Source organism: Diachasma alloeum, unplaced genomic scaffold (genome assembly GCF_001412515.2).
Source record: "Diachasma alloeum isolate Michigan unplaced genomic scaffold, Dall2.0 Dall_scaffold_00185, whole genome shotgun sequence".
NCBI classification, from domain to species: Eukaryota; Metazoa; Arthropoda; class Insecta; order Hymenoptera; family Braconidae; genus Diachasma; species Diachasma alloeum.
This window is the reverse complement of record NW_021680351.1, coordinates 645,639-669,866: the sequence shown is the minus strand read 5'-3', so window position 1 is coordinate 669,866 and position 24,228 is coordinate 645,639. Positions and strand designations below refer to the sequence as shown.

The following is a 24,228-nucleotide window of genomic DNA, read 5'->3' as shown; positions in this document are numbered from 1 at the left end:
TGCACGGTATATAAAGATGGGATTGCACCAGGGATGCTGCAATACTGGTGTACAGTGAGGAATACAACATACGCTTCAGGTGTTTGGATTTTAAATTAGTGAATTTTTTTTTGTTCAGAGAAATGTTTGTTTTGCAGGTAATTATCATTTTTCATAATTTTTACTATTAATAATTTTTTAAGTTACTTTCCAATCATTAATTTTGCAGTGAAATGTTAGGAGATGATTTTATAACATTTAGTTATTACAATAATAAATTAATTATTGATATGAAAAGCCCAAATTAAAAAAATGAATAGATGACATTCAATTATTATAATTGCAACCATAATATTGAATAACTCCACTTCTGAATGTAATCAGCATCCCCCAGTTTATCATAGTAAATTAATTATTGAGAAAATGAAGGAAAATAGATTTACGAAGTGCAATTCAACAATACCAATTCAATTCTCGTGCCATTATATCCGAATTTGAGTGATCATCGTTCTTTCGAAACTTCGCAAAGAGAAATACAAACTTGTGTGGCTCGTTACACGAATGTAGTACACGTGTGCCACAATGCTCATCGAATGTTGAAGTGCGCACTCCCCAAAGGGTACATTATGCAAGAGAAATGTTTTGAATTTTTTCCCCGCGGTCTGATGGGTGTTTACACACTCGTCTCATGATTTACAACGTGCAATTTTCATTTTTTGTGCTTTGTTCACAGGTAATTGCGGTCGCTGCATTAATCTTTGTGTCAATTGAGGCTCAATTCAATAGGAGGTGATTTAAATGAATAATCTAGTCATCGAACAATTGATTTTCAGACAGTGAATTATTCTTCGGAGTTTGTTTTAGATTTTTTTCTCTGTCATTTTTTTTGGCGCTTTGTTGATTAGCTCTGGACTGTTTCTAGGCCCAGACCATTCAGCCACAGTATCCCCTGTGAAGAGGTAGGCCCACCCCAGGGGGATTCCCAGCAACTTCCAATCGCCTGTGCATTTGGAATTTCAGATGAGAAATTAGGAAATGACGAGTTGAAGCCAATTTACGTGAGAGTTTCTTCTCCAATCTCTTACACGCCCCTTCGCAAGACTTCCTCTTTGGTTTATGTTGCACCGCCGATCATTAAATCCTCGGGCTCTGTTATTGCGCATCGTAACAATCAACAACAGCAGGTATTTCTGGAGTGAAAGGATTAAGAGTGGAAATTATTTTAAAATTTTTACACGGATTATGTCTCGAATTTGATCTCTATAACTGTGACAAATGTCAAGAGATTTTTGCAGAATTGAAGTTGTGGACCTCAAGGAAAGTCTTGAATTCTAGTTCCAAAGATATTTTTCAAATAATTCGTGAACACTTTTTTAACAATTAAAAAAAAAAATAGTTTATTTCTTCGATGATTAATTTACGAATATCTTCAGAACTAGTGGGTTTAGAGAAAAATGTGATAAGAACTTTTTTATAGCTAATGAAAATCCCTGCAAAAAGCTCTAGTCAAGTTTTTCTCTAAATTTAACAGTTTCAAAGATATTCACAAAATAATTCGTAAACATGTTTCGACAATTTCCAAATTTCAATGAATTCCGAGATTATTGCGTCGCAACTGTCTCTGAAACTGACAGATTTATTAGAAGACTTGAGAAGACTTTGAAGCCTGAGGAATTCTCTACAAAGCAAATATTCTCGTGATTTTTTCGGAAACTCTCCCAGCAAAAAATAATCGCAAAAGACTGCAGACCGCTGTGAACGTTTTGTGAAAGAATGGTTTGTGCCTTCCAAAAATATCTGAAATTTTTGTGATTCATTCCCTCTTCCCTCCCAGGAACACCCCAAATATTCCTTCAATTATGGAGTCCTCGATGGCTACACAGGGGACACGAAATCCGCGTGGGAGGAGAGGGACGGTGACACCGTGAAGGGAGAGTACTCCGTGGTGGAGGCTGATGGTTCAATAAGAACAGTCACTTACACAGCCGACGATCTGAATGGCTTCAACGCTGTGGTAACGAAGACAAGTCCCCCAAAGGGTCCACCCTCCATCGACTCCATCAAGCGGTTCTTTCCCCTGGTCAGAGGTGGAGTCCACAGTATAAAAGTACAAAAGTAAACGACTTCTCATCATCAAAAACCCATCCAACGGATTTTCATTGTGTGGACTTGTTCATGATTGAGTGAAACGAATGACTGAAAGCCTGCGCTGGATAACCAATTGGAAAAAAATGGGAAATTGCTTTTGTCATCACTTAATGTATTTTTGCTAATTAAACATTTAGTTAGCAAAGTTAGCAAGTTAGTTTTTTGAAACATTTAGTTGGCTGGAAATATTCTCAAACCCTTCAAAACGCCTCAGAATAAATTTTCGCAATGCTATCAATACACTTAATTCAAACAGTCAAGGGATGAAAAAACTCATTATGAAAAGAATGCATTTATTAAATTCACGATTGAGTAATGAACATTTGACAGTTATTTACAAGTTATTAGTTACGTTAATTACCTAGTGATAACGACATTGTAAATTTTAATCGAGTGAATTTCACGGTCAAGTGAAAGCTCTTCTTCCACTTGGCTGTGAAAATAAAAATGGACAGATCAACTCTTCGAATCAATGGAAAAACAGTTACAGTTGTATAATTATCCTGAATGAATTTATCTCAGTCACTATTTCTCGAATTCAAATGTTCATGCACATCGAAATAGTAAGAAACCTATAAAAGTCCTTACATTACCACTTTGTTCACCCAAATTTTACGATAAAAATCCTAGTAAATACACGTTTATCCACTGAAATAATACTTTCGTCGTCGTAAAAATGAGAAAATGATCTTACAGTTGAATTTTTCCATGATTTTGATTATCATCGAACAGACAAATTGAAGAGAAAAATTGAATTTCATGCTCATTATATTTCAATTGTCCCCGAAATTTATGCCGCTGATATAATAATTCGTAAACTCTGCTCTTCACTTATTCACAAGATATATTGAAAAGTGTCTTCTCTTCGTACGAAAATCCTTGAAAAAAAATGCAATAACCAAATGGAAAAATTGCCACGAAAAAATTTCAATTGATTTTCTTCTACCTATTTCGAGCCCTCTTGTTGCTACTCTTTTTAGCACTATTGGATGATCTATTTTTGTTAGACTCTTTACTGTTTCCATGACCATCTTTAGCTGGCGTTGATACATGCTCAATGCCACCATTGGACATTGGGCCATTTGTCAATGGTGTTGATTCACTAATACTTCCATTATTTTGAGAATAACCGGATTGTATTGACGTGTGATTTTTTCCACTCGAGTCTTTGCTATTTCCTGATGTCACTACATTTGAATTTGTATAGTTGCAATTATCCTCACTTCCGCTGTTTCCCATCTGTGACTCCGACTCACTGTATCGTTCAACTAGAAATTGGGGGTTTCAGCGATTAAGATTTTATTAATTAGGAGAGGACGGGGCACAATGGGGGGGGGGGGGGGGGGGAGAAGGTTTAGAAATTTTGTGGGTGAAAAATTCTGTTCGAAGAATTTCTTTATAGAATTAATAGACTAATTAGCAAGTAATTAATCTAGAATTTGTCATTAATAGAAGAGAGGATTGATAGAATGAGATGTATAAACTCATTACGTTTCAGTAGAATTTCTCTAATAAAAAAAATATTCAATTGTTTCTCAACTTTAGGATTTGATGAAAAGAGATTAATCTACAACCAAGAATGAAAATAAACGTTGAAAAAAAAATACTAACAGTAAGAAGCAATGAAAAATGAAAACACTAGCACCAGAAATATGGAAAAATATGAACGATCACCGACAAAAGAAATTAAACATCTGTGTCATCGTTTTTCCCTTTAATTTTGGAGAATAGACTACATCCAGAATTTATCGAAAAAAAATAAACTCAAACTTATTTACATAACGTGGGATAAAATATAATAAACATGCAGAGCACTCTCTACCGGATAACGAATCAAAAACTCTAGAAAAGTCCTAACAATCTGACTCAACAATAATCTCCCACGACTAATTCACGATGTGAACTATAAAATAAGTAATAAAAGATTGTCTAGCGAAATTGAATTCGAAAATTGAATTTCAATGTAAAGAAGATCGAAAAATAGAGGTAGTTCTGCTTAGGACAGAATTGATTGGATTTTCAATATCCATTGAGGTCCTTACTTTTTTCCTGGGGGTTTTCCACGAGACCGCTGACAGCCTGCAATTGAAAATATGAGAAATTTAGTCAAGACGTGAGGAATAAATTAATTGTTAAGATTATTAAAATGTAAGAGGATTTAATAATCGGCCAAAATAATCGTTTGATATTTTCTTCTAGAAAGACTCATTAAAAAAAATGCACAGTTGATTTTAAAAAATGATGAAAAGTTCCTGACAAATTGGAAATTTTTATGGTAAAATTCATTGATGGATAAATTAATTATTGATTAATAAATTATTTATAAAACTATTAAATTATCCCGCAAATTAGTGATTTTAGAAGAAAATGTCAAGACATTTACTGCAGAACATTTAATAATTTAATAATTTTTTTAGAAGGACTCATTGAAATAAATGGACAATTAATGCAAAAAAATAATAGAAATTTTCGATTGAATTAGGGGCTTTTATGGGAAAAATTTAACGAATAAATTAATTATTAATTACTAAATAACTTACAGCCATAGATGTAATGGAAGATTTCGAAAATAATCTCTCAGCCTCCTTGAATTTTCTATTTCTCTTATCAGCTTTACTATTCGTATTCTTATTACTCGCTAAATATCTGTCCCATCCTCGGATGATATTTCCATACAACTGAGTATCCTCCAGATAACTCCCTTCGAAAGCATAAATCTGGCGTTCCAAATTCGCCAGTGTGTCCTGAAACCCCGCAAAATCAATAAAAAAATTGATTAATCATTATTCTATCACCAGAACAATTCAAAAAAAAATTATTCGATTGAGAAAATTCAATGGACGAATTTTTGACAGTGAAATTGGCGCAATTCTAACCTAAAAATCATCCGAAAATCCAAATAAAGAGACTTGAAGTGTTCTTTATGCCATTGTTGACGCAATTGATCGATAGATGGATTAAAAAAATTATTTTTCAAGTTGCGAATTATTTTTCAAGAGTAAGAAAAATAATGTTTTTGATTTTGGAGTGGAAGGCACCTGTCAACCTGAAAAATCACGAGCCTATGAAAATTTCCAACTCACAGCGATTTCCGCCTTCCTCTTGACCAACTCCGCGAGTTCTGCTCGCAAATCAACCGAGGACTTGGTCGACATGCTGATGAGGCCTTGATCCACCCAATAAAATGGATAAATCTGCCTGGGTGAATTATTGAAAACAATGTTTTGCCTCGGAAAAAGTGGGCTCTCAGCTGTTTACCAGGAACTCGGTCTCATTTCCGGTGTTCCGTATTCATAGTACATCTGCAGCGCCATTTGGTATTGGGGTGATCGACTAGAGGTACATGCAGACGCGTGGCATTCTCGTTTATATCGACTGCCGCCCGGCTGGGAAATTTACGAATGGCGGCAAATTTTGGTGGTAAATGTTTCGTTCAAATTATTTCTATTGAGCGATATTTAATGAATAAAAAAAAATGTAGCCCAGTCGTCCAGAAATTAGGGGTTTCGGCTGGATTCAGCTATTTCTTAATTTTATCATTCTTTGGTTTGTTATTTTTACTTTAAATAATTTTTTTTCTGCTAATTAAAACATTCTTGAAGGTATGGAAGCCATGATATCCCCATTTGGATGATTCTTTTATTTTAGATTGTCCCACGAATTTTCCTTAACCGTCCAGCAATTGGCCTGTTTACCTTACCCGTAATCGAAAAATAATGGAAGTATTATGAATCGATTTTCTGGGAAAGTGGAAAATTTTCTTGAATTATTCAGAAAACCCAAAAATTTTCTAGAAAACAGAATAATATGCTAATTTTTTATCTTGATTCATTGACTCGAATCATATTGCTTCAAGCGCTGTAATATTTCTGCGTCTATCGACCAAACATGAATCTCCAAGAGCCTCGCCCCAAACCAGTCCGCCCCCATTGAACAGTTCAGTCTTCATGACAATCCTACAAGTGCGGTTTAACGGTATCAATAATTACAACAACGAAATTACCCATCATCATCACTAAAAAAATCAAATTAATCAAATCATCGTCTGATTTCCATCCTAATTCACCAATAAAAAAACACTGGTAAAATTTATGAATTAACACTCGGCTCGATGAAATCAAGGAATGGGTGAAGAAGAAGAGTTATACAACCTAATCCACAAGAAGATAAAATCACCCTTCTTGCAACCCATCTCGTCCCTTCCCCCAATCAACTCCGACCGAATCCGCTCGAAATCGTCGTACAAACGTTTAAAATTATCCCGGAACCTCCAACCAAAACCCCGATCTACCTTGAGCCTCACTGAGGATCAACAATCAACGGAGATTTTCAAGCCGAAGCTCCCGAAGTCCTTCTACATAATAAAGTTGAAAGAATGGGCCGAAGAGATCCCCATAAGCGGGTTGATGCCCTCTTGGGAGTCCAACATTATCAATCTCATCCCGACGACCTTGAAATCGAAGTATCCCCGATGTCTGGAGGCCCTCGTCAAAGAAATAAAGCAGCTGTACGTCGAGGAGATGCAGGAGTTTGCAGTCTCCGCGATCGTAATCAATGATAAGGAGGAGGAGACCGACGAAGTTCAGGAAGAAGAACCGACAATGATTCCACCAGAGAAACCCCTAGTCACCCAGAATAACAAACTCTTCCTGAAGAACCAGAAACAATTCAAGACTAATTACTTCTTGTCGCAAAGCCTCATGAAGCAGATAATCTCGACAGCTAGGCAAAAGCTGACATCAGAAATCGTGGACTTGTCGAACTATCGGGCCTTGGGGCTCCTCAACATTTCGGACCTTCAGTACATGATATCAAAAAGCATCAGAAATAGCACATCGAACATAAAGCACGAGTATTACAAAGAGATCATGAAGAAAGTCCTCTCTAAGAGGCACCTGAGGAGAATCAGGAAGGAAGAAGAGTCTAGGTTCATGCGATGTGCGACGAATCTCTTCGTTCAGCAGATCCTGCAAAACATGATGGAGACCATTACCAAGATGTTGGACATCATCAAAGACGTGAAACGCTGCCCTCAATTGAGTTTCGAACTCATTATCACTGACGGCCTCGAGAACCTAGAAGACTTTGAGAGAAATATCTCCTTGAGCCCCTCCATCGAAATGGTTTGTGGTGTCTATCACCAGGCGATCAACGACATCTCCAACATCGTCAGAAACGATCTCCTGTGCTTCAAATACGAAGACAGCGACGAGAATCACATCCGGGTGAATCTCCCCGAATGGTTCCTGAAAGAATCTCATGACAAACTGTCTGCAATCTTGGCTGACTTGTTCCAACCCCTGAAAGACCATTTCTCGGAAATTGTTGAAGAGTTCACGTACGTTTGCACCCCCATAACCAGAGATTTCATCATAGATCTAGTCTCGGAGAGGAAAGATTTCAATGTCTACTGCGATCACGTCAAAAACTTCAATGTTTACTTATCGAAGACCAACGCGATGCTCTCGTATTTGTACTACGACGCTGGAAGACTCAGCCAGATGAAGGCGAAAGAAAACCTTCATCGAAACATCTCGGGATTAATCAAAATCCTGATGGACAAGATGGTTAACTACCACTGGGACTACAACAGATCAATCTTCAGCAAGTTCGAACGCCTGAAGAACTCAGCGCTCGACATTCCGAAGAATGCAAAAGCCCTGTTCGAATTGAGTGAAACCATGTCACACGCGTCAACAGTAATCGTAGAGAAGCTGGAGAAGAAGATCGTCAAGTCCGTGGAGATGCTGAGTGAACTTCTCGAGTTGACGGATCTCTCAGAAGACCACATAGAGTTCAACAAGTTAACGATCAACTACTTGTCGTCGATATCAGACGTCTTCACCCAAAGCAACATTCTCTGTGAAGCGATGAAGAGCGAACTGGAAGACGAGCTCCAGCGCAAGATCAATGTCCTGAATACCGAAGTGGAGGAGATCATACCGGAGTTCGTAATAATGGACAACATGGACGACGCGAATCGCGTACACGAGTACATAGAGTTCCTGAAGCTGTTAGTGTCAAAAGTCCAAGAAGTGGACGACGAAATCAGAACGATAAATCACGAGGAGAAGCTGTTCAAGTTCCCTGAGACGGCGTTCCCTCGGGTCGACGAGATTAAAGATGTCGTTCTACCTTTCTACAATTTAAACAAGATGATCTTCTTGTGGAGGAGGCACAACAGCGTTTGGTTGGACGGTCCTTTCGAGTACATCGACTCTTCCCAAGTCGAGAAGATCACGCTTCACTACTTCGAGGAGTTCACGGAGCTCAACAAGACCATGAAGACGAGGATCAAGCTAGACATGACGACTCCGAACAAGCCTTTCAAGTTCTCAGGGATCATTGACGATCCCGATCCCATGCAGCAACCGGCGCCTCTGAAACTGTGCTTCCAAGTAATTCAACATGTGAAGGATTTTAAGCAGTACATCAGACTGGTCAACTGCATGTGCAATCCTGCCCTTGCGAATCGCCACTGGCACGAGATGTCCATCATCTACGGGTCCGATATCACTCCGAACGCTGGGACCACTCTCAGGAAGATTATCGCACTGAATCTGATGGAGAATATCGAGAAATACGAAGTCATCAGCATCTCTGCCAATAAGGAGCTTGCGTTGCAGCAGCAGCTGGACGACATGGTCGAGGAGTGGAATGATGTGGTGTTCGACGTCAATGAGGATGTGAAGGACAAGAGACTCGTCTTCGTCAATCTTGAATCGGAGATTCAGGTGAGGTTGGAGGAGCATTTGGTCAGGGTGCAGGAGATGAAGGGCTCTTACTTTGTGAAACCAATTGCTGAACATGTCGACAGTTTTCATCGGAGTTTGATCGGCGTTAGGGATACGATTCGTATGTGGAATCTTCTGCAGGATGAGATGATCGTCATCAAACCTATCTTCGAATACTCTAAAAGATTCAAGTCAGAGGAATCTGGGGGAATCACAAGGGCGGAAGGACGTGAAGATTTTGAAGGGAGAGAGTTTCGAGTGATTTACGATGTTTGTGAGAAAATCGAAGAGTGTTTGAGTTCGGTGAGGAGTGAAATTACGCGAAATCCGACGTTCCATGGAATTGGAAGGGCAACTGAGTATTTGGAGATGCTCAGACAGTGTCAGATGTATATCGAAACTGCTCATGAGAAGATTTACGAGTATCTGAGGAAGATGAGAAGAGTTTTTCCTAGATTCTACTTTCTTTCTGATCAGGAGATTGTTAGGATCCTATTCAGTGATGAACCTGGGAATAATAGTGTTAGCAAAGTCGTGAGATTGTTGAGAAAGTGTTTCTATGGGATCAAAAACGTGAAATTGGGTTCTGATGGGAAAATCGTGGCGATTCTCAGTGATTATGATCAGGAGTTTGATCTAGCTTCGGAAATCAATCCTGAAGGGACGAATTGGCTGGTTGATGCCGAAAATTCGATAATCCATTCGGTGAAGAGAAATATTGACGCGAATATTCAAAGAAGTCATGAAGATCCTGGTGACTTCATTGATAACTTCGTTTCCGGTATTCTTAGTGTTTCTTTCGCGACATTGAAAATATTTTGGACTTTGAAAATCGAAAGGTGTCTTCGAGATTCGACTCGGAATTCTTCGAAAGAATTGAACTCCCAGTTGGTGACTCAAAATTCCTTAATCACTTCTGTGATAAATGAAATGAAGAGCGAAAATTTGAGCAAGAAAATTCTCCGGAAGAATCGGCGATCGATTCTAATGAGTTTGGCTTCGGCTTTGATCCACCAACGTGACGTGATCTCTTCATTAATTTCCAAGGATGTGAAGATCGAGGACTTTCATTGGGTTGCACAACTGCGCCATTACCACATCGATAAATCGATAAAAATCGAGATGATCTACGAGACGAAGGACTACGGCTTCGAATTCAACTCGATGATCGATTCCCCGATGATAAATACTCCCTTGACTGACAGAATTCATCACACGATCTTTCAGGCGAGTAGGAATCATTATTTCTGCTTGCTAATCGGCCCTGCAGACACCGGAAAGACAGAAACAGTGAGAAGCCTGGCAATCAACGAATTGGGGCTTCGGTTTCATCTGATAAATTGCACGAAAAACTTGACCTGTGAGAGGGTCTCAAGTGTGTTGAAGGGAATCATCTCCGTTGGGGCTTGGGTGACCTTTAAGAACATAAATCACACGCAAGCTCCAATTCTGTCAGCAATAACCCAAAGATTCAGTCAAATATTGAAGATTTTCGCATTAGCAAACTCCAAAGGCTCGAAATTTGAAGGCTTCGACTTGTTCGGGGATTTATCAAGGATCAAGTATTCTGGATTCATCACTGTGACGATGACCTTGAACCCTGGGAGGGTCTCGACATTCCATCAACACGAAAATATTCCGGACAACTTTCGAGCCATCTTCAGGCCAGTCACTGCTCATCATCCTGATTTAGAAAGGATTATTGAAGTGAAGTTGTTGTCCTCTGGCTTCACAAGGGCTGACACTATTTCCAAAAAGATGAAGATGTTTTATAAATTGTGTTCAGAACAGTTGAACGCTGACCGAAGGTACTTGTTCGGTCTCAGGTCATTGCTTTCGGTTGTTGCAAATTCGGTGAGACTCAAGTTTCAGTTTCCCGAAGAGGAAGATGAAGAAGTTATCATCCTGCGATCAATAATTGACGTTCATTTGGCGATTCTGAGGCAAGATGATGTTCCTATCTTCCTGGGTTTCATCAAGGATATTTTTCCGAGGGTTCAGATGGTCCCTCCGGATTATAGTAATTTTCTCAGAGTCTTGGAGGAATTGTCAGCTTCAGATGCCTTTCAAATCCCCGAAACCTTCACCTTGAAGTTAATTCAAATTCTTGAAATATTGCATATTAAACAGTCGTTCATGATTGTTGGAGAAGCCCTCTCAGGAAAGACCAAAATTCTCCGAATTTTATCGAAATGTTTGTCCCTGTTGCATTCAAGAGATGATAATTTGGGGGTCGAAGTTGTCATTGAAACGATCAACCACAAATCCCTGAGATTGGAAGATTTATTTGGCTACAATGAAATGATGAATAGTAACAAACGATGGGTGGACGGAATTTGCACTTCAATTCTGAGGAAGTTCTCCGAGAATAAGATCGAAGCCAACGGATTCTACTCGAGGAAATGCCTGATCTTCGATGGCCCAATCAACTCATCCTGGACGGACAACTTATCCACAATTTTGGACGATCGTAAAACATTATTTCTGGACTCCGGAGAAGGAATCAACATTCCAGAAGCAACTTCAATAGTTTTTGAGACAGAAGACCTGAAAAACGCGACTCCAGCCATGATCTCCAGGTGTGGAATAATCCACATGGATAGTGATACGGTTGGCTGGAGATCGCACGTGAGATCTTGGGTAATAGACCAAGATTTCTATATCCAACCGAAGAACCACAAGTTCATGATCAATTTCTTAAATTGGGCGTTGGGAAGCGCCCTCGACTTCCTGCAAGATCTTGCCGATTCTTTCATAAAGGTCAGTGAAATCTTTTTGGTGATTTCCGTCCTGAAATTGGTGAAGATGTACTTGCTGAATGCCCTGGAAGTTAACAAGAAAGAGGGTACCTCAGCTAATTTCAACATCCACTTCGGAATTTGGTTCCAAGCAGCACTGATCCAGTCCATAATCTGGGGGATGGGGGGGACATTATCCTCGGACGATTCCAGAAACAAGTTGGACGGATTTTGCGGCTCAATTTGGGGCAAAAGACCAGCGGAGATCAATCAACCCGACATAGGTCTCCCCGAGGGTCTGATCCAGGACCATAATTACGTCTTCAAAGCTGCTGGTGCCTGGAAATCCTGGCCGGAGATCATGAAGAATTCTATAGACTTTTTCATTGACTTCAAGTTCATCCCAACTGCCAATACAACTCGACTGACGTCCATCTTCGAGAGCCACATCAGACACAAAATTCCGTTCATCATCTGCGGAAATGCATCAATCGGCAAGACCACGATGATGCACTTTCTGCTGAAAAAGAAGCTCCCGAAGTACAATGAAAAGTACTTATCCAACATATTTAATTTCACCTCGAGGACTCCTGCGCATCAAGCCCAGAAGAACTTCCTTCTGAAGATCAATAGAATCATGAAAGGAAGGTATGCGCCGCAGAAGGACAAGTACTCGATCATATTTATTGATGACCTGAACATGATGAAAGGAGATGATTCTGATGGAAATTCAGGATCAACTTTGGAACTGATCAGACAGTTAATGGACCACGGTTATTGGTTCGGCTGCAGCAATAATGATGAGAAGTTTCAGAAGATATTCGTGGAGAACGTAATGTTCCTTTCGGCTCTGACTCTCCAAAGCAATAACTCCAATCACCTCTCGTCACGGCTCATCAGACACTTCAGTTTGTACTCAATGAGTTCACCATCGAAGGAAAACATCTTCCGGATCTTCTCAACTTTATTACTGAACAATTTGAAGAAGAATCAGTTCAGCGCTGACGTCAGCTCTAGCGTGAATTCTATGGTCCACGCAACGATGCAGATATTCAATTCGATTTCGACCAACAAAGAGCTTCGTCCAGTCCCCCTGACCGACTTCAAATATCAGTTCAACCTGAGAGACATTGGAAAAGTCATCAACGGCTGCAGCTTGATTCATCGCGAGTCAGCGGAGACCAAAGTCACATTGATTCGTCTCTGGGTCCACGAGTCCCTTCGCGTCTTCGGGGACAGAATGATAAGTAGAGATCATCAAAACTGGTTGATTTCCACCATAAAAGAAGCTATCAACATCCACTTCAGCAAGGAGTCCTTCGACTCGATTTTCGATCACCTCCCGAAGCAGAACGATATGCTGACGGCAGAATGTTTTGAGAGTCTGATGTTTTGTAATTTCATTGATACAGGTGATCACAAGGAAGACTCAACACGTCGTCGAAGATACGAAGAGGTCACCTGCAGCAAGGAGGTTCTCAGCAATAAATTACTCTCCCATTTGACTCAGTTCAACGAGAAAGTAGAAGACTCCAAGAAGATGGACATCATCATCTTTTCAGACGTGGTGACCCATTTGGTGCGTCTCAGCAGGTGCCTCTGCACTCCCTCCGGCAATTTCCTGATGCTGTCGATGAGCGGAGGCTCCACGGGGAGGCGAACCCTCACAAGGTTATCCTCTTTCACCCAACAATCCGAATTCTTCGAGTTGTCTAATGATTCCAATTGGAGAGAAGACTTGAAGAAAGCCGCAAAGTCCATCGCAGGGAGCGCCAACAACTGTTCCTTCTTTATTCCATGTAGATACCTCAAGCATGAACACCTGATGGACATTAACTGCCTGATATCCACGGGGGAAATCCCGGATTTGTTCCCCGAGGATGATGAGCGTCAAGAGATCATCAAATTCGCAAGGCTACCGGCCCAAAATGGGGACAGGAACCTCGAGATCGGGATCATCGAGGTCATGAACTACTTCTACGAACAGTGCCAGGAGAAGCTCCATTTCGTTCTATATGTGAACCTTTTCGATGAGACAAGATGTAAAAGAAACAACAATTACCGATTACTGAAGTCTTATCCGAATATTCTGAACTTCTGCTTCATCGATTGCTTCGAGGACTGGCCGCAAGAGGCCTTCCACCAACTCACCGCGAGATTCCTCCGAGACCTCGCGGTAATCAACAGCTTCACAAAGGAGAAGGTGGTCTCGGCGTCCGTCGATATCTACAACCACTCGAGGCTCATCAAACCCATCAACAATTACAAGACAACGCCAGGGCCCTACGCCTTCATCCACATGATGAAGCTCTACTCCCAAATCATCACAATGAAACACGAAAAGATCACGGAGTCTCGTCACAGATACCAGATTGGCTTGGAGAAGCTACAGTACGCCGAACAAGAAGTGTCAAAGATAAAGGCAACTCTAACGGAGCTGAAACCTCAACTGGAATGGTCAGCAAGACAAACTGAAGAAACGATGAGGGAAATCGAAACCGAGAACGTAATTGTAGAGAACGCAACGATTCAGGTGAAGCGCGATGAAGAGATTGCAAACAGAGCGGCTGAGATCGCCGCCATCTTGAAGTCGGAGTGTGAAGCGGATCTGGCGGTGGCTATCCCGATCCTTGAAGACGCCATCGCAGCGTTGAATACGCTTAAACCGGCGGACATCACTTTGGTGAAAGCTATGAAGAACCCTCCTGACACTGTAAAACTAGTCATGGCGGCTGTCTGCGTGATGCTGAATGTGTCTTCTGACAGGGTGATTGATCCCGTCACCGGGAAGAAATCTATGGACTACTGGGGGCCGAGCAAGCGAATTCTCGGGGAGATGAACTTTCTTCAGATGCTGAAGGACTACGACAAGGATAACATTCCAGCCAGTCTGATGATGGTTGTGAAGAAGACCTACATGACGGACAAGAGCTTCATGCCTCATATCGTAGCTAAAGCTTCGAGTGCTGCTGAGGGCCTCTGCAAGTGGGTCAGGGCGATGGTGTCCTATGACGAAGTTGCCAAAATCGTCGCTCCTAAAAAGGAGAAACTAGCGCTCGCTGAGAAAGAGTGCAACGAGAGTTTGGACTTTCTCAATCAGAAGCGAAAGACATTGGCTGAATTGACGAGAAAGTTAACTGCACTAAACGAAACGTTGAGAGAAACTCTAGCTAGAAAAGTTGAATTGGAGAGTGAGGTCAAGAGCTGCACGGAGAAGCTAGGAAAATCTGAGGGGTTGATTGCGAGTCTAGATGGAGAGAAGATCAAGTGGAATAGGTCAGTGGATTCCTTGAAGAGTTCATTGGAGGCTTTAGCGGGAGATCTCTTAATCTCTTCCGGAGTCATCGCTTTTCTATCTTCGTTCGACGAGGCTCACAGACATGACACCATCGAAAAGTGGAAGGATATCCTTCAAGAAGAGCGCATATCAATTTCAAAGTCCTACGATTTTCTGGTCAGTCTAGAGTCCAAGATCATCATCGACTCTTGGAGACTCTCTGGACTCTCCCGGAACAGGTTTTTCGCCGAGAATGGCGTCATCATGAAGAACTCAGTCCTCTGGTGTCTTCTGATCGACCCTCAGAACCAAGCGAACACCTGGATTCGGAAGATGGAGGAGAAGAACAACCTGAGAATCTTCAAATCTTCGGAAATCCGTTTTCCTCGTTGTGTTGAACAGCTTAAGACTTGCGTAGAAGACAGTACCCCTGTTCTACTGGAGAATTTGAGCAAGAGTTTCAGACCCTCGGACCTGGACATCATCTACCAATTGAAGTCTCGGAACCAGAATTCAGAGACACAAGGATTCAGATTCTACATGACAACAAGACTTAGTAATCCTTCGTTCAATCCTTACATCCTCAAGAGAACGAATGTCGTCAACTTTAATCTGCCTGAGGATGCCCTCCACGAACAACTGCTTGATATCGTGGTGTCTCGCGAGCAGCCCGAGCTCCAGGCCAAGTTCAATGATGCGATCATCCGAAGTAATAGGAACAAGCAGATCCTCCACGAGGAAGAGGAGAACATTCTTGCGACTCTCTCATCGACATCGACCTCAATGTCAATCCTCGAGGATGAGAAGGCGCTGAAGATGTTGGACACCTCCAAGAAGCTATCTGTAGAAATAATGCGGAAGGAAGAAGCTACCAAAGAAGCGAAGAGAGAAATCGAGGGGTTCAGGAAGTGCTACAGCAGCTTCACTTCCTTCTCTACTAGTTTATACAACACCCTGACTTCTCTTGTCGCACTCAATCTGATGTATCAGTTCTCTCTGACGTCTTTCACTCAGCTCTTCATGAAGTCCATCGACACCTCCCGGAGGAGCTATGTTATTGAGAAACGATTGAAGTACTTGAAGTGCTCTTTCACTCAGACTCTCCACTCCAGCGTTCGGAATTCATTGCTTGAAGATCATAAGGTTGTTTATTCGTTTCTACTATGTTTGAAGATGTTATCGAGTGATGAGGGTCTTAACAGAGACGAAGTTGATTGTTTCTTCGAGGATTTGACGGATTTTGATTCCAAATCGAAAGCTCTTGATGTTTGGTCAACGTTTTCGTCTGAAAAATTGAAGAAATTGGAGGAGCGTTTTCCAATATTTGAGGGAATCGTCAAAAGTCTTAAAGATAATAACACCTCGTGGGAAAAATTCTCAACTGAAGACGATGATCTTCCTCCTCCTTGGGCCTCAAAGCTCTCGATCTTCCAGAAGCTTCTGCTTGTTAAATTCCTAAAACCAGACAAGCTCCTCCGAAACATAAGCAAATTCGTCACCTCCGTGATGACCCGCTTCGACGTGTCTCCATCACCCCCAGGCGGACTATCTCAATCGTATTCAGAGTCCACCTGCCTCATCCCCATGATCTTCATCCTGCCGACATATTTAGAGCCCCTCAAGATGGTTACAGAATTCGGAAAGAAGTACGGTTACACTTCGAAGATCTTTACGGTGTCCCTAGGAGGTCCTGAGGACTCTGATATCCAGCATCTCATCAAAAGCTGCCAGAGGGAGGGTGCCTGGGTTGTGATCCAAAACTGTCATCTCGCGGATGCCTCCACAATGTTCCTTCTTGAGAAGATTCACGAGGACAAGATGACGGGAACGGATGCTCTCCTGGGGTTCAGGCTCTGGCTGTCAAGCCTTCCGTCCGATAATTTCCCCGTGGGAATTCTTCAGGACGGCATCAAGATCACCAGCAGTCCACCGAGAGACCTGAAGGATTCCCTCATCAACTGCTATCAGACCGATCCGCTCAACAAAATGGAGTTCTTCTCCAGCTGTCCCGGGAAGGACAAGGTCTTCTCGAAGATGATTTATGGGCTCTGTCTCTTCCATTCGATCCTCAGGGAGCGGAGCAAGTTCGGGAGACGAGGGTGGAACGCTATTTACGAGTTTCTCCCCGCGGATTTCAATATTTCTGTGCGACAGCTCCAGAACTCGGTGAAAATGGCGGATTTCGGGGGTGGGGGGAGTGGCCATTTTGTGGAGGGTATCTTCCATCTTGTGGGAAGGTGCAATTATGGTGGGAGAGCTGTGCATTTCGAGGATGAGAGATTCATCTGTGAGGTGCTGAGGGATTTTTGTAATGAAAAGGTTGGAGTCAGAAGGAATTATGTGGTCTTTGGCGAGAGGGCGGGGTCTGTGCGAATTCCTGATAGGTGCGAGTACAAGGATTTTTTGGGGCATGTGGAGGCCATTCAGGACTGTGATGAGGTCCTCAGGGTTTTTGGCATGGATGACGATGTGGAAGTGCTGAGGGATCTTTTTGAAGTGGAGAACTTCCTCAATTCACTACGTGTGATTAATGGGATTGATAGGGATTTCGGGCAGGGAAACAATGGGGTACGAGGGAATTCTTTGGCGGGAAAAATTGAAATTGTCGAGGCGGATTTACTTGGAATGATTAACGTCGAGGATCTGATGGGTAGATTTTCGCGGGAATATTCGAAGCCATTGAATCATGTTTTAATCGAAGAAGTTCGTGATTTTAATTCGAAACTGAAGGAATTGAAGAGTTTACGGGATGGAGAAAATGGGAGGCTCAAAAATATGGGAATTGGGGGAGAAATCACTCCGTCAGAATTGAAAGAACGATTTATTTTCTTACAAAAGTGGATTGAAAATGAATTCCCTGAGGATCCGATTAAATTAAGACTGATTTCATCCCCAAAAAGATTATTTTCTGCGATAAGAATCATGTTTTCGCGAGAATGTTCAATCGACATCACAGAAATCACTCTCAAAACCGAAATTTTGGGATTGGAAAATTTGGAAAAATTGATTAACGGGGGGAAATCGATGTATATTGAGGGTTTGTTCTTGAGTGGAGGGAGATGGAACGAAATCGACGGAAAGTTGGAAGTAAATAATGAGAAAGAATCTTGGAATGTTCTGCCAATAGTTCATTTGACCCCAGGGAGAATTAAAAAAGATGTAGCAAAGGATTTGCATGATAGATTTTTCTGTCCGCTGTATAAATCCATAAACCAAAGGGACTTGATCAATTTCTCTGGTGATGTAGAGAATTTCATAGACAGAATTGAATTGGAATCTGATTTTTCTGGTAGTTTTTGGGTGAAACGAGGAACTGCATTATTTTGTAACATTTATTAATATGAAATTGATGATTTTATCAGTTATATCGTCAGCACAATTCAATAAAATTTTTATTATGATTTATCAACAATCGGAAACATGATTTTTTTTTAATAAAAGATCATAATTTTCGGTAATTCTGTGCAGTGATCTCATAAAGTTCCCACTTTAATTGAATACATGAATTGAATACATTTTCAAATTAAATTAAAACCTCTATCAATCATTGATTTCCTCAAATTTTAATTTTTTTCGTTAAAAATTAGGAAATTAAATTTCAAGAGCAAAAAAAAAATCACTTTTTGGTAATCCTGTGTTATAATCTCATAAATTTGTACAATACTCGTCAATTAAATTTTATAAATGCATCAATAAACAATCGAACACGGAAAATTAGACTATATTAATCCTCAAAATTTCATTTAAAAAAGTCATGAATATGTAATACATAAAACTCTTATCGTGTCTTTTAATTAAGCAAGACTGGAAATTCCTATGAAAAAATACTCATTCGAAATTGATATATCATTCGAGGAATGTGTCGCATGGACAAATACTTTACACTTGTGTTTGGCTGCCCCAGACACGAGAGACAGCAGTTCGTGACAGTTTTTTCCCTATCGTTTGAACGTTAAAACCTATTTTCTGGAGATTATCGTGATCTAGAATTTTTCTGCCGTCGAATATGTAGGCCGGCTTGGTCATTTCGGTGAAAATTCTCTTGTAGTCCAACTCCTTAAAGACAAGAAGAAATTAATAATCCATTAGAATAAATGACTCGAGGCATCAAGATTAGAAAGATAAAATATGTGTGTTTGAACTGAGTTTTGAAAATGAAAAAATAATGATGAGTAAGTTTTTTACAGTTTAAAGCAGTTTAGGGAATCGTAGAAATTTCGTTCGTTGATTAGAACGATAAATATTAGATTTCATTATCAGTACCATAAATTCGTCCCACTCGGTGCACACAACGATGGCATGTGTATTCTTCGTTGCAGTGTAGGGATCGTGATAAATATTTATCCTTGTTTTCAAGTCTGACAATCCGAGAGATGATAAATCGTCCATTATTTGAGATTCTTCCACCTGAAATAAAAATTCAAACTATAAAGCTGAAATTCATTGGGACACACACGAATAAAATTCGTAGGAAATTATATTGGATTTCTAATGAAAATTTCATCATTTTTTGGGCGATTGTACATGTATGAAAAAATTTAATATAAAATCGGGAAAATCGAATAAAAAATTTAATAGAAAATTGAAATACGGAGCACTTTAGGAGAGAATGTGAAAAGATTTTGTGACGATGGGTCATCAACCCCAAGACGTGGACGAAGTTGAGGGTTCTCCGTGGGAAACTGGCCCGGACGGGTTTCAAAATTGTGAAGTCATGTAATGATGACGTTGAGTCATTTGTATGAGTTAAGGGGAGACCGCACTGAAATTTCGAAATCACCGGCGCCTTTATTCATCGTTCTGATGGGTTTACTACTTCCGTTCACGTATGGAAAAATTTCATTGAAAAAGTCAACTTATTCTTTTCAGATATGTTCTGTACAATTTTATCGGCTCAAATTGTTCTTTTTTTTTCATTTTCTCGATGAAAAGAGAAACGTAGGATGGAAAAAACTTGGAAAATTTGAGCTGAAAATATCTCAATAGAATAAGTTATATACAAAAATCAAATTCTGTTTAGTTTTTATATAGAATATTTTCTATTGAAAATTTGAATAAAATCAGCCAAAACATGATAGAATTGTCTAGCGAAATCACTAAAATTCGGAATATGAATAAATTTGTTACGATTCCGAACAAAATGCAATTGCAATTTTGACTTTCTATTTTTTTTTAAAGATTTTTAAAATGTCTTTTAACAATTCAATATCGAGATTCAAATTCAGACCGGCAAAGTTTAAACAATAAAATCATTTTATTTCGGAAACTTGGGGTCAAATGGGGCTCGAAAGAAAGCTCTAGTGTTCGACTACAAAAGTAGGAAAGCATTTCACTGGAGAAAAACTATCCAAAGTCCTTGGGCACCCTCAATCATCATTTCAATTACCTTAGGATCGTAGATATGTAGAACAGCCCCCTCATCCAGAAGAGTCTGTGCCACATGAATGGCAGGCGACTCTCTGGTGTCCCCAGTGTTCTTCTTGAAGGCAAATCCCAGGAGTGAAATATGCTTATCAGTGACAGTATTGAACAACGACTGAATGACTTGAGCAGAGAACCGAGACTTCTGGTACTCGTTCATGTCGATGACCCCCTGCCAGTACTTGCCGACCTCCGGGAGATTGAGGCACTCGCACAGGTACACGAGATTGAGCAGATCCTTCTGAAAGCACGAGCCCCCGAAGCCAACGGAGGCCTGAAGGAACTTGGAGCCAATTCTCGAGTCCAGTCCGACTGCCCTCGCCACCTCGGACACGTCAGCCCCAGTTTTTTCACAAATGGCGGATAGGGCGTTTATGCTCGATATTCTCTGCGCCAGAAAGGCATTGGCAGCTAATTTTGACAGCTCTGAGCTCCACGTGTTTGTTGTGAGGATGTGCTCACGAGGGATCCAGTGCTCGTACACTTTGCAGAGCTCTTCTATGGCTGCTTGGCCCTGGGGGGTGTCTTCTCCACCGATGAGAATTCGGTCGGCGCTCACTAGGTCTTGGACTGCGGTGCCTTCGGCCAAAAATTCGGGATTCGAGAGGATCTGGAAGGAAACGTGGTTGATGTTTGCGTCGGCAAGGTGCTTTTTTGGTGGCTGCCAAGGCAGAAAGCTATTTGCAAATGGGAATAATGAGATGATTATGGGTCCTATCACTCAGAGAATAGGCGAATTTCAATGGGGGAATTATTTGGTGGACGTGAGACGTTTTTGGTGACTTGTTTGAGGATTTTTCTTTCGCCTGTCAATGCTGATTGCATCAACAATACACTTTGCTGATGATTAAAAAGGGAGAACTTGTTTATTTTCAAATAGGAACAATAAGGGTAATTCAATGAATCATGGGTCCTATTACAAAATTAATTACAATTAAAATTAATTTCTTGTATTTGAGTATTGAATCACTAAAACGGTTCAGTTTTCAATCAATATCTCAAAATCTACTAACGATAGCGAAATTTTTGTAATAACCTTTTTTGTAGCCCTCAAATCGCCCCACAAAAAATGTCGTTACGCAAATTCCGCCATCTCCCTTAAATTCGGAGATATTCCTCGAAATCTCAGCTAAGAGCCAAGTCGACTTGAATAGTTTTACCGCTTGCGCTTCTGAAATATCGCAAAAGTTTTCTTTACCTGATAAGAAACTCCAGGTTTATGATTAGCCCTGAGAATATTCATGATACTCTCAGCAGCTCTAACTGGCACAGTGCTCTTCTCCACGACAATTTTATCATTTGTCGCAATTTCAGCAATCATCCTCGCTGCACTTTCGACATACTTGAGATCCGCAGCACGTCCCTTGCCATTTCCGAACGTTTTAGTAGGTGTATTAACCGAGATGAAGATTAGATCTGCCTCTTGAATGGCAGTCTCTATGTCCGTGGAGAAGAAGAGATTTTTTCCCCGACATTGGGTGACTACTTCGTCCAGGCCGGGCTCGTAAATCGGGAGTTTGTCAGAATTCCACTGGGCTATTCGCTCTTTGCTCTTGTCCACAACTGTTACGCTGATGTCTGGACATTTTAGGGCTATTACACTGCAGGTCGGGCCACCTACGTAACCCGCGCCAATGCAGCAGATTTTTTGAATCATTTTTCGGGAATTTTGGGGGCTGAAAAGAAATGCAATTACGAGATACTGTGCCAATTTTAGCTCGGAAGGAACAACACTCCTGGAAAATTTTAAGGAATGTGAAGTCTCGATAACAAACTCTGTAAAGCCCTTCCTGATTTGCATCTTTTACGGCCCTACCGACGAATAAACCCATCAAATATCTTTTTGAATAATGAAAGAATACCTATCAATTCGTTTTTTATCCTTGTTTTTGATAGAATGATGAATGTAATGATTGGCAATGAGTAGCAAATTTTTTTTTAATTTATAAAAATTTGGAGTTGCAAAATCATTGCAAAATGTCCGCATTTTACTGGAGAAAAAATAGTTAAAGTACTTGGATATCTTTGGTTGTTCGCTAATGAATCGATAGAATGTAATCATTTTTCTTTAATGTAGATATTGTCTAGCCCTATATATCGACGCTAATTGGAATTTAATTCCTTACTCATTTTCCGAATTCTTGAATTTCTTCAAAAATTCAGTTGTCTCACGATGACTGGAAAAAAAATGTTCAGAATTCATTGGAAAATTGTTTTGAGTTGTACAGTAATTTTCACGAGAAATTAACACAATTGATTAGAGAAGAAATATAATTCGATTAAATGCGATAATACGAAATAATGAACGAAATACGATAGAACGAAATTATGTGTGAAATAGCTACCCTATATAACGACAACATCAATTTTCCCACTTGTTTGTCATTAATTCAATGTCATTCGAGTTTTTAAATTGATTTCAAATTGATCAGATTACGAATATGAGTAATTCATGAAATAAATGTAATAAGTACTTCCCTCACGGTTTATTTATCGATTGAATTGGACGATTTTAACTTGCATTGAATATATTAGACAAATAAAATTAAAATCTTATTGATTATTTCACCGTTCAATAATATTACTCTTGTATAATCATGCGATCGATTATTTTTTCTATTGATCGGCATTTAATAAATGAAAAAATATGGCCCAGTCGTCCAGAAACTGCTTTCAACTTTTTCTTAATTTACTTTTTTTTTGTTTTGTTATTTTCACTTGAAACAATTTTTTTCTGCTACTTAAAAGATTCTTGAAGGTATCTAAGCCATCATATCCCCATTTAGGTGATTAAATTTCCGTAAAACTGAGTGCTCCCGCTATTAAATCCCCTCGACCATGAGAAGTTTTTAATTCAGTTGAAGAAAAAACAGATAATTCTTGGAAATTCACCTGTTGACATTTCTGAGCATGAAGTCATTGATAATGTCCGGTGGATTCCTTCTAGGGGAATTAAAATACCACAAGAATTGCGGCGAATATATTATCTGAGATATTACTCATCAACAGTTGGATCATTACAAAATAAAAGAAGTAAAAAAGTTATTTCAATAGAAGTAAAAGTTCATAATAAACTTGTTTATATTCAGAATTTTATAGATTATTTCATAGTCCACTTTTCAGATTTCAGGAGGAAATATTTATTAAAAAAAAAAAATTTGTAACGCGCAATTTCTACATTGCTGAACGATCCATGAATACTCCAAAATTTGTCTCAGGCAGTTCGTTAAGTTTTCAGTTAACAAATTCAATTATTAAAATAATCAATTAAATTATTTATAAATTTAATAAATTCAATTATTAGCCACTTGAACATTCTCAATTGAAAATGTTCTAATTGAAAATCCAAAATATTAGATAAAACAATCATTGTTTACCTCAGAAAATATTTGTCGAGTGCTCCGAATTGATCGAACCCTCAACAATGAGGTGTCAGCGCAACAATGCACCACTCGAATTAATTCCCTCAGCTATTTAGGGGATCTACCACAACCGTATAAAAATTTTCCCGCAGTTTATGCCGAGTTCAAGGTCTTCGGTAATTGTGGTTAAATTGATACTGATGGAGATGTGATTTTTGACGTTCGGGGGGCGTTGAGGCACTACTGAACATCCGATTCACTGACAATTCTGGCGTTCACGCCCGGCAAACTGCCTGCGACTGGGTCGGGAAGTCGGAATGAGCTTAGGATCTAGGGTGGCTCGTTATGTTGAAGTCACCAGTGGAGCTGCCAATGGCAGTGGGAGGAAGATCCCTGCGGGATGATAATCAAAGTTCCTAGATGTTTATTGAGCCGGAGGAGGGGTCGTTTGTAGAGATGCAAAATGACCGTCATTTTTTAGATCGCGTCATATGACCAAAAAATGACGGTCTTGTGACGGTCATGTGACGCACAAATTTTCCAACTACAAATGATTGTCACAAATCATT

General features: G+C 40.1%; 4 protein-coding genes across 4 annotated transcripts; 2 read left to right on the top strand and 2 right to left on the bottom strand.

The window, feature by feature from the left end:
* The first annotated feature begins 60 nt into the window (after positions 1-60).
* On the top strand, positions 61-2,301 carry LOC107048070 (cuticle protein 21). The gene is made up of 4 exons (XM_015271030.1): positions 61-137; positions 713-768; positions 902-1,163; positions 1,814-2,301. The coding sequence occupies exons 1-4, from the start codon at positions 123-125 to the stop codon at positions 2,096-2,098; spliced, it is 618 nt and encodes a 205-aa protein (XP_015126516.1). The 5' UTR covers positions 61-122; the 3' UTR covers positions 2,099-2,301.
* Positions 2,302-2,421: 120 nt separating this feature from the next.
* Positions 2,422-5,379, bottom strand: LOC107048069 (chromatin modification-related protein MEAF6). The gene is made up of 4 exons (XM_015271029.2): positions 5,211-5,379; positions 4,668-4,871; positions 4,170-4,206; positions 2,422-3,395 (listed from the first exon to the last, which is right to left on the bottom strand). Exons 1-4 carry the CDS (start codon positions 5,280-5,282, stop codon positions 3,070-3,072), a joined length of 639 nt encoding a protein of 212 aa, XP_015126515.1. The 5' UTR covers positions 5,283-5,379; the 3' UTR covers positions 2,422-3,069.
* Positions 5,380-7,997: 2,618 nt separating this feature from the next.
* LOC107048005 (dynein heavy chain 7, axonemal-like) lies at positions 7,998-18,215 on the top strand. Its single transcript, XM_029126770.1, has 3 exons — positions 7,998-8,632; positions 10,856-17,526; positions 18,019-18,215. The coding sequence occupies exons 1-3, from the start codon at positions 7,998-8,000 to the stop codon at positions 18,213-18,215; spliced, it is 7,503 nt and encodes a 2,500-aa protein (XP_028982603.1).
* Positions 18,195-23,959, bottom strand: LOC107048068 (UDP-glucose 6-dehydrogenase). Its single transcript, XM_015271028.1, has 5 exons — positions 23,675-23,959; positions 21,496-21,973; positions 20,263-20,907; positions 19,140-19,283; positions 18,195-18,932 (listed from the first exon to the last, which is right to left on the bottom strand). Exons 2-5 carry the CDS (start codon positions 21,952-21,954, stop codon positions 18,756-18,758), a joined length of 1,425 nt encoding a protein of 474 aa, XP_015126514.1. The 5' UTR covers positions 21,955-21,973; positions 23,675-23,959; the 3' UTR covers positions 18,195-18,755.
* Positions 23,960-24,228: the final 269 nt, after the last annotated feature.

Coding starts and splice junctions, on each gene's coding strand:
- LOC107048070 (XM_015271030.1), top strand. Junction 769..901: donor GAGGCTCAATTCAATAGGAG/GTGATTTAAATG, acceptor GACTGTTTCTAG/GCCCAGACCATTCAGCCACA. Junction 1,164..1,813: donor GTAACAATCAACAACAGCAG/GTATTTCTGGAG, acceptor CTTCCCTCCCAG/GAACACCCCAAATATTCCTT.
- LOC107048069 (XM_015271029.2), bottom strand. CDS start 5,282: ATGTCGACCAAGTCCTCGGTTGATTTGCGAGCAGAACTCGCGGAGTTG. Junction 4,872..5,210: donor AGAGGAAGGCGGAAATCGCT/GTGAGTTGGAAA, acceptor GCGGGGTTTCAG/GACACACTGGCGAATTTGGA. Junction 4,207..4,667: donor CTTCCATTACATCTATGGCT/GTAAGTTATTTA, acceptor TTTCAATTGCAG/GCTGTCAGCGGTCTCGTGGA.
- LOC107048005 (XM_029126770.1), top strand. CDS start 7,998: ATGAAGAGCGAACTGGAAGACGAGCTCCAGCGCAAGATCAATGTCCTG. Junction 8,633..10,855: donor GAGATGTCCATCATCTACGG/GTCCGATATCAC, acceptor TATTTTTCCGAG/GGTTCAGATGGTCCCTCCGG. Junction 17,527..18,018: donor TAACGTCGAGGATCTGATGG/GTAGATTTTCGC, acceptor ATTTGACCCCAG/GGAGAATTAAAAAAGATGTA.
- LOC107048068 (XM_015271028.1), bottom strand. CDS start 21,954: ATGATTCAAAAAATCTGCTGCATTGGCGCGGGTTACGTAGGTGGCCCG. Junction 20,908..21,495: donor AACCTGGAGTTTCTTATCAG/GTAAAGAAAACT, acceptor GTTTCCTTCCAG/ATCCTCTCGAATCCCGAATT. Junction 18,933..19,139: donor CCGAGTGGGACGAATTTATG/GTACTGATAATG, acceptor CTTGTCTTTAAG/GAGTTGGACTACAAGAGAAT.